Source organism: Macrobrachium nipponense, chromosome 1 (assembly GCF_015104395.2).
Source record: "Macrobrachium nipponense isolate FS-2020 chromosome 1, ASM1510439v2, whole genome shotgun sequence".
NCBI classification, from domain to species: Eukaryota; Metazoa; Arthropoda; class Malacostraca; order Decapoda; family Palaemonidae; genus Macrobrachium; species Macrobrachium nipponense.
Genome location: NC_087200.1, coordinates 199,144,018 through 199,153,637, shown reverse-complemented (window position 1 = coordinate 199,153,637; position 9,620 = coordinate 199,144,018). Strand labels below are relative to the sequence as shown.

Sequence of the window (9,620 nt, the reverse complement as noted above, 5' to 3'; positions counted from 1 at the left end):
CAGCTATAATGAAACATGCGTATACGTAACGTAATAATAAAATAGAAGAAGAATTCTAAAAAATACGTATTTGTTGGCAGTCTGATTTATTTTATATTTTATGATATCTAATTCACAATTTTTTTTATTAAATGTATTGCATGTACTCATTTCAAATAATTATTAAGTAACCATTAACTATAATAAACAAACAAAAAAAAAGCTTCCAAAACTTCTGTTTACATCCAGCACTTACGAGTATCGAACGATCGCCAAGCAATCCCTTTTACACAGTAAGCCATAAATTTTCATTATCTCTCTTCAACTACTGAAACTACCAAACAGTATAATAACCATTCATTTCTATTCTTTATTCTATCTTTACCTAATGTTTTCTTTATTAAATGTATTGCATGAATAAGTTTTTCAATTTACAGCAACCTTTTACCAATAGAATACGTAAAGCACAAGGGGTAGATGCTGACCAATAGGAGAGCAGGACCTTATGGGGTGACTAGCATCAGGAACCAATGGGAGAGCGGGAGGATGGTGGCGAGTTTACTCAGTTGGCGGCACGGGAGTTTTAAAATTGTTCTCGGTGGTCCGGGCGAATCTCGGGACTTTACAGCAACAACCTTTCGTATCTTGAAAACTTTTCGTATGTAGAGCAGTAAAATTTTTCGCATTGGCTTTCGTAACTTGGATTTTTCGTAAGTTGAGCCTTTCGTATCTCGAGGTACTACTGTATATATATAAATTAATATATATATATATATATATATATATATATATATATATATATATATTATATATATTATATATATATATATGTGTGTGTGTGTGTGTGTGTGTGTGTGTGTGTGTGTATAACTGAATCACGAAAGTTTGGAACGTGATAAATCCATAAATAAAGGTATAAGCCACGAAGGAAAAATAAACAACGGAGTTTCTGCAAGATCATACGACTTCAATGTCCTTTACTCTGATGAGTAAAGGATGCTGGTTGAAGTCGAAAGATCTTGCAGAAACTCAGTTGTTTGTATTTTTCCTTCATGGCTTATACCTTCACATATATATTTTACATAATATATATATATATATATATATATATATATATATATATATATATATCTATATATATATATATATATATATATATATATATATAATGTATGCATATGACTGTCAAATATATTCTGTTAAAACAGAATCCCATCTATAATAAAAAGGAGCTGACAAAAACACCAAAATGTAGAAAGTTAATGCTATATCTATATTTCAGAGAACCAACCATATCTCTCTTCAGGGAGGTAATGAATACGGGTAAGAGTTACATAAAGGTGGTATTTATATGAGCTAATTTTTATTAATTTTCACACACACACACAGAAATAACTGTGGAAACTGCTGCCTTGCAGTCTTCCTGTTTAGTAAAAGGCTAGGCCCATCGCTAATAACTATGGAAACTGCTGCCTTGCAGGTGGACTTTTTAGTCAAAGGCAAAGCCCACTGCCAATAACTGTGGTTGATGACAGCATGGGCATGCAGTCGTAAAAACCCCTTTGCCAAATAATAAACCATGCCTAACATTGTAAGAAAAGGCGCATCAGGCAACCGACCCCTTAGTGCAGGGATAACAGTGGGAAAAAAGATATATATTGAAATGAAGGCACCTCAATTTACGCCATCTCTTCAAATTAACGTAATACCAGAAACCAGAGGGAAATAACGTCTTCTCATTTTTCATTTATAATAAACATACAGGGAAAATTGCATCTTTCTCTCACACCCCATTTCCTTTAAGGAATTAATCCTTAATGGCTTCTTGTTCATTTGACTGCCGGGACCTTGTGTTTTCAGATTTGCTGGCTAAGATTTGCTGGCTAAAAGAGAAAGTTTGCCAAAGGTCATGCCACATTGCTGATGAAGGACATCTAGCCACCGTATTTAAAGCTCAGACCACATTGTCTAGTACAAACTCGTGGTGGGAGAGGCACCAAGGGACAGGCACTAGTATCTACCAGGATGCTGGCGAACACTCTCCAAGGTCATATAAGGGCCGAATGCAAGACGAACGGTTCTTAGAACACTGTGGAACCTTCCCTGTGCTCTTCTGAGCTACTTCCCTTGAGATGTGCTGTTTGCTAGTCTATATGACTTTTGTGGTGTTTCGCATAGGGTCTGGGCCACTATCCTGACTGCCCCAATCCCACAAGACACAAGCTTTACAGTCAGAATTCTGACAGGCCAAGATATTGACAAGCCCAAAATCCTGACACATATATAAATATATATGGTCAACCCTCACTACTTGCAGACTTGCCTACTCTCAGATTTTTCTATGGACTGTATATACCCATTATTCATGGAAATTCACCTATTTGCAGTATTTTTTACCAAGAAATCTTCACATACTACTGTATTTTCATATCATCTTCATGACTAAATGCAAATTTTGTGATAAAATTATTAAAAGACTCAGATTTAAGTATTTTTGAGGGTTTTAAGTATTTGCAGATTTTAGCTATTCATGAGGGTCTGGTACCCATCCCCGTGAACACAGGGGGTTAACTGTATATGCTTATGGTGTGTTGGTTTGTTTATGTATGTGTACCAAACATTTTTTAAGTTGAGATGATAATTCTCAACAAATATTAATGAATGCTATGCTAGCAACAAGTTTGTGTTGGAAAAGTATAAGTTCAATTGCAACTTTTTTGCGTACCCGTATAGCCCACCCTAACTTTTACTTTTACTTAACCTCCCTTTAACCATAATTATACATTAAAGTTAATTGCCTCTTTTTTTGTGTACCCGTCTATTTATTCCCACTATAATTATGATGGTTTGGGTTCAGGCTATTTTCAGCTTACAAGCGCCCTGCCGGGAATGGAACCCTCACCGTAACGTAGGGACTGCCTGTATATATAGCTGTCTGTGTACTTTTTCTTTAGTTTGCTTTTGAAAATCGTCTAGACTTTGCATATAATTTTGAAATCTATTTTATTTCTAACCCTTCCATAGAAATGGGAGAAACTTGTGAAACAATTTTTTCACAAAAAGGAAAAGACAGAATCCCTCATATGTGGATAATTGATAGTGAAGAATAAAAACAAAAACTATTCTTATTTCTGGTGCTTGAATTTCGTAAATCTGATAACTGTAAAGGCAGAGCAGTTAATAAACTTGTAAATGGAAAGCATTCAATACCAAAATTTGTTGAAACACAATCACTCTCCTTGAGCAAGTGCTGCTAGTGTTGCAATAATCTTACAGGAGGGGAAAATAGAAGCAAAATCAACAAGAGACTGACTAAGTCAAATGATTCAGTCAAGTACTGTTGCTGCTTCTCAAAATATTGTACCATATCTTCTACCCTTCATATATACAATAATTAAGAAAGACTATAAAGCGGATCAGGCACTGTGAGCGTCAATTAGAAGAAATCAGCTTCGTGCCAGAACTAAAACTTACATTAAATGTAGTTTTGGCAAGAGATTTTACAGCGCAGAATGAGACTTTTGATATTCACTACAGCTGCAATTCTATAACGTAGTCAGGCATGTGTGAAAATACAATTTTTTGTGTATGATTAGTAAGACATGGCAAGCTTACCTCACACGTTCATTAATTCACATAAAATTACCTTTCAACTAACAGATTCGATTGATCATGAGTGTCACAGAAAAAGAGGAAAAGAGGAAGTTAGTGTGGATGTTGAATAAAACTATGGCTCTCTTGCTACACTGTATATTATGCCACCAGTATTCAGTATTACTGTTTAAATTTGAGCATATACGTACAGTAATTGAAGACATCAATGACTTTTGGTCATTTTACAAAACAGTAATCTACATTTTTCATTTGTCAATCTTTTCTTCTCACAAGGAAGTGATATTCATTCATGGAACTGCTAACTAGCTGGCCATAGAAGCATGTAGTAGTAGTTGTGTTGTAAACATGGAATGAATGATGGCAAAACTTAATTCAACTTCACAATTGAATCTTATGTCATTATACAATTGTGATTATCTATTATGAAATACTTTCCAGCTGTACCACACCAACAATTCTACAGAAATTTCTTGTCCTCTTCCAACGTATGTAGATATCTGTCAAAAAGAGTCCCATATTAACAATGACTTTTCACTAAATTAGCTATCAGTTTGTCACTCAACCTAACAACAAACTGTTTTGCAAAATGGCAAAGTTTAAAAGAAGTTATTTAAAATTGATAGAGAAAACCCTTAGCAAGAACTCAAGAGGTTTTTCAGAGGTTTCTAAATTTAAACAATTAAAATTACTTATACTTAAAAATCAACAATATTCACCATTCTTCTATGAGGTATCAACTTTTCTCCTAACTTTTCATTCTATCCTGTGATACCTCTACATGTAACCTTTGAATTTCTGCAAGTTTCAACTCACAAAAACAGTCACAGCCCAAAACCTAAGCACAAAAGGTGCATTTGGCTACATTCTGTTACTTTGTAACTGTAATTTTATTCCAATTGTGCATGACAATTTAATAAATGGTTTTACTGCTGTAACCAATAATCAGTTATCTTACAAATTCAAATTCCTTCATAAAAAATACATATACCGTGACTCTCATTGAAAACTATCATATTGTTTGTTTGTGATGCCTAACTTACTTAACTAGCTGTGCTAGATCGTTCAACCAAGTTGCTTGTAAAAAATTATTTTTATAAGAATATGCATCCCTCACATTACAATTAATCCTTTAGTACATCATCTTAGGTACATCCAAAGCTTATACTGTTATGTGAAAAGACTGAACTAGATACAACAGTGAGTGTGACAGCCTATACTATAAAATTTTTTTCAGGCAGACTATCAATGATAAAAGAGATGTATCAAGAATTATAATGGGCGATAAAAATGTAAGCAACCAGGGCTGATATCAACTGTAGAAAAATAAAGCTCTTGATTCTTAGCCCTACTCTGTCTTCATCCAGTTCCTTCCAAAGCTACTATTTTTCTGATTAACTGCTCCTCACTTTTACTCAACACATAGTTGAACCTTCTCAATCTCTGATATTCATGACTGCTTTTACAATAAAATCTTGCAAATATATTTTCATGCATAAATTACTCAAAATAATGGGTTAATTTTGATGAATTTTGGGAGAAAGCGGGGTTACTTTTGATGAATTTTGGGAGAAAGCAATGTTGAAGTTCAATTTTGAATGAGGGAAATCGGCAAAATACCGACTCCTATTTACACTGCAGTGAGACTCAGTTAAGTCTTATCATTGAAAATTACGATTCCAACAACTAAAAACTAATACTGGACTTCTAACTTCATCACAATGATTTGATGAGTCATGAAATTCCTTTTCATGATTTACAAATTACACATGAAAGTGCAATATACTATTGCCCAAAGCAATGGCAATAGCAGAAGTGTGTCACTGAAGAAAACAAGAGTAAACAGAGCCACACAAACTTGAGAAAAAAGTATAGAACTAAAGAACAAAAATAAAGAACATGCAATGGAGTGACATCTTACTCAAGACTGTGATACATCATGCAAGGACTGTCCATAGGGCATTGTCCCTAAGGATGATTGCACATTAGTAAAACATGTAGAGCACACACATGTATTATAGTGTTTGGTAATGGAATGTTTAACCCCTAAACACCTATTGGACATATTATACATCGAGGAAAATTGTCTGTTGGGTGCTTAATTGACGTATGATACATCGACGCAAAATATTTTTTTAAATATTCGAGGAAAAATAGTTATAGGCGTACTTGGCAAAAAATTATGAATCACGCGCCTTGAGGGATGCTGGGAGTTCACGGATCAAGCTGTTTTTTTGTTTACAAGCGTTACCCAGGCGCGCATGCGCGAATTTCTTTCTTCTTGCACTAAAAAGCATCAGCGACACATCTCAGAAATTATTTTGTCACTTTGACATAATTTTTGCACCATTTCATATTAGCCGTTACATAGAGTTTTATATATGAAAATGTGTGCAATTTCATGTAAAATACAACAAAAAGACAACCCATGGTTGCAGCTTTTATCTGTTTTGAAATATTTTCATATCAATCACGATAAGTGCCAAAATTTCAACTTTCGGTCAAATTTGACTCGACCGAAATGGTCAAAAAATGCAATTGTAAGCTAAAAATCTTACATTCTAGTAATATTCAATCATTTACCTTCATTTTGCAACAAATTGGAAGTCTCTAGCACAATATTTCTATTTATGGTGAATTTAAAAAAAAACTTTTTTCCTTATGTCTGCTTGGTAACTCTGCCGAAAAAATCGAAAATTCTTTCATCCGATTGTTGTAATGTTTGCACCATTTTATATTAGCCGTTACATAAAGTTTTATATATGAAAATATGCGCAATTTCATGTAGAATACAAGAATAAATCAGCCCATGGTTGTAGCTTTTATCAGTTTTGAAATATTTTCATAAAAATAACGATAAGTGCCAAAATTTCAACCTTCTGTGAACTTTGACTCGAATGAAATGGTCGAAAAACGCAATTGTAAGCTAAAACTCTTACATTCAAGTAAAATTCAATAATTTACCTTAATTTTGTAACAAATTAGAAGTCCCTAGCACAATATTTCGAGTTATGGTGAATTTTTGAAAAAACTATTTCCTTACGTCCGCGCGGTAACTCAGCCGAAAAAATCAGAAATTCTTTCGTTTGATTGTTGTAATGTTTGCACCGTTTTATATTAGTTGTTATATAAAGTTTTATATATGAAAATGTGCGCAATTTCATGTAGAATACAACAAAAAACTCATAGTTGTAGCTTTTATCAGTTTTGAAATATTTTCATATAAATCACGATAAGTGCCAAAATTTCAACTTTCGGTCAACTTTGACTCGACCGAAATGGTCGAAAAACGCAATTGTATGCTAAAAATCTTACATTCTAGTAATAATCAACCATTTACCTTCATTTTGCAACAAATTGGAAGTCTCTAGCACAATATTTCTATTTATGGTGAATTTTTGAAAAAAAACTTTTTCCTTACGTCCGTGCGGTAACTGCCAAAAAAATCAGAAATTCTTTCGTCCAATTGTCGTAATGTTTGCACCGTTTTATATTAGCCGTTACATAAAGTTTTATATATGAAAATGTGTGCAATTTCATGTAGAATACAACAAAAAACAACCCATGGTTGTAGCTTTTATCAGTTTTGAAATATTTTTAAATAAATCACAATAAACAGAAAAAATTCGACCTTCGGTCAACTTTAACTTGACCGAAATGGTCGAAAACTCCAATTGTAAGCTACAACGCTTACTCTCGAACCCTGCCGGCATATGGGAGACGATTTCTGAAATACCGCTTTGGCGTTTAAGGGTTAAGGGTATATAAATTCATATACGCCTAAGTATAAAAAAACTTAAGTGCTTCAAACAAAAGTGCATTCCTGCTTTATATTAAAATGTGGAATAGGAAACTGGATATAACTTAATTTACGTGCAAAAAAAATTATGCAAGTGGCAATACACATTTATATGCATAAGAGTTCTGGAACTTAAAAATCCATGAAAATAAGGATATTTTTAATTGGTGCTCAAAGTGCTCATAAATCTCTCACTTTTCAAGTCACTAATATTGTCACTAGAATGAAAACAACCAAGGCACGATTTGTAGGACAACATCTTTTGTGGCATAAAGTAATTTCTAGATGTTATTAGTGAATAGATGTTTTAATGCAGGCATATATTGCAAGACTGGACAGTCAATTTACCTTATGGTTGCTCCCCAATACACAGCATTAAAAAGGAAAAAGATGGCAGGGATTAAAATCCTACTCTTGATAAGCAAGGAAATATTAACTTTGGGAGAGAAAACTCTTCCGTAGGGAAACTGTCCATAAGCATCAAGTGAAGGCTCAGTCTTTTCCTCCCAGCAGTTGGTTTTCACTTTAGTCGCACGTGCAGAGTCCTGTTGCTCCTGGACATTTACCCGGATAACCCCCGACTGAGTTTTACCCGAGCGGATACCTTGGGATTCTTTTTCCTTCATCCCAAATATGCTTCTCTGGAAGATAAATATTTTCTTCATAAATCAAGCAAATAAATTTCAGCTGGTGCTACTATTATGGGAGTGCACAATTAAATGTTACATTAAGTGAGATTTTACTCTTACGCTTCATCATAAGAGAATATACAACACTTGTCAATAAAATGAGGTTTCTACATCACTACCATAATATTACTCAAGTTGCTGTGCTCCTAAAAGAGGATATCTTCTCTATAATAAAATCCAAGTGGATCTTGTTTGTCCTCGTCGGGATGACAGCACGAGAGACATGACACAGCCACCCATCCCCTGCAAACCGGTTTCTCCGCCCCGGGTGGGGGACGGGGTAGGTAGGAGTGACATCCACCTTTCTCCTACAAACCTGTTTGTCAGCCCAAGGTGGGGGGGGGGGGGGCAAGGTTGGTAGGGGATCAGGAGGGTAGGGGAGACAGCAGCTCTGTTCCAGCCAGGGTTTCCTTCCCGGGATCCCTCTTATATTTCCCGGGATTGGAGTTGATATCCCGGGATTTTTACTAGTATTATATATTTCTGATACACAGCTATTACAAGGCGTGGTGGAACAGTTTGCTGGACATGTTAAGAGCGATTTCTTGAGGTAAAAAGTTCTGTTGCAAAAGCCATGATTGACTGTGATATTGAAATGGACATTACAAACAGTGAATTTGGGGTAATAAATGACTTGGTTAAAGCACTCCAGCCAGTGAAAATAGGGGAAGAAAGGCTGGGAAACAAAAGTACAACTTTGCTTAGTTCAGAGGGTATATTTTCATTCATATTAAAAGAACTAGATGAGCAGAATTCTCCATTTTCAGTTAAGCTGAAAAGTTCCATATTCAAAAGAATAAATGAAAGGAGGAATAAAGTTCTTGTTGGCCTTATGAAATACCTTCATTGTGAGAAGTATTATGATAATTGTGAAGGAGTGCTACCAGCAATGCCAGCGAAGTCCACTCTTGTAGATGCAGCTAAAAAGATGCTTACAAGACTGCTTGCAATACCCCCCAACGAAGAGGACCCAGGTATTGAGCCACAACTATCAGAATCTGATGAGAATGTGGATATATCTATTGAAGAAGAAATGCCCCTTGCACATAAACTCCAGGCAGCAATAGAACAGGTTCACATCATAAGCAAAAAGGAGTATGATTGCAAACATATAGGAGAGGAATTTAATGTGTCTGAGAGAGAACACAAAATTTAGAAAAATTATTCCAGGCCCTCAAAAATGTACCACCAACATCAGTTGAAGCTGACAGGGCTTTTTCAGCTGCTGAACTCTTCATTACAAAACTAAGAACCAGGTTAACTGATCGCAGTTATGTAACTCGAAAAAATTTCTAGTTTATTTTATGCAACTCCAAAATTTTTTTTTTTTAATTTATGAACTCAAAAAAATTCTAGTTTATTTTATGTAACTCAAAAAAATCGTGTCAATTTTATGTAGCACAAAGGTTCTAGTTTATTTTATGTAGCTCAAAAAAATTCTAATTTATTTTATTTTTCCAAAAGTTAAAAGCTACTGAAATCAGCATTAATGTACTAAGTTTTAATGGAGCAAGGATCATTATACTAATTCTAAATTACAT

The 9,620-nt window shown here is 34.5% G+C and overlaps 2 protein-coding genes across 9 annotated transcripts in view; one reads left to right on the top strand and one right to left on the bottom strand.

The window, feature by feature from the left end:
- LOC135219055 (uncharacterized) overlaps nt 1-2,096 on the top strand; it is a 65,626-nt gene extending 63,530 nt beyond the window's left edge. The window contains exon 18 of the mRNA XM_064255486.1: nt 1,840-2,096. Coding sequence (XP_064111556.1) covers nt 1,840-2,096 — 257 coding nt within the window. The remainder of the gene's footprint in view (nt 1-1,839) is intronic.
- A 1,646-nt stretch (nt 2,097-3,742) lies between these two features.
- The window catches only part of LOC135220010 (uncharacterized), a 397,255-nt gene continuing 391,377 nt past the window's right edge, over nt 3,743-9,620 (bottom strand). For 7 of the 8 annotated variants that reach the window (XM_064257303.1, XM_064257300.1, XM_064257306.1 and 4 more), the window contains 2 exons: nt 7,739-8,031; nt 3,743-4,091 (listed from right to left, as the gene is read on the bottom strand). In XM_064257303.1, the coding sequence (XP_064113373.1) occupies nt 4,052-4,091; nt 7,739-8,031 (333 nt within the window). In that variant the 3' untranslated portion in view covers nt 3,743-4,051. The remainder of the gene's footprint in view (nt 4,092-7,738; nt 8,032-9,620) is intronic. The other variant, XM_064257305.1, reaches the window with a different exon arrangement.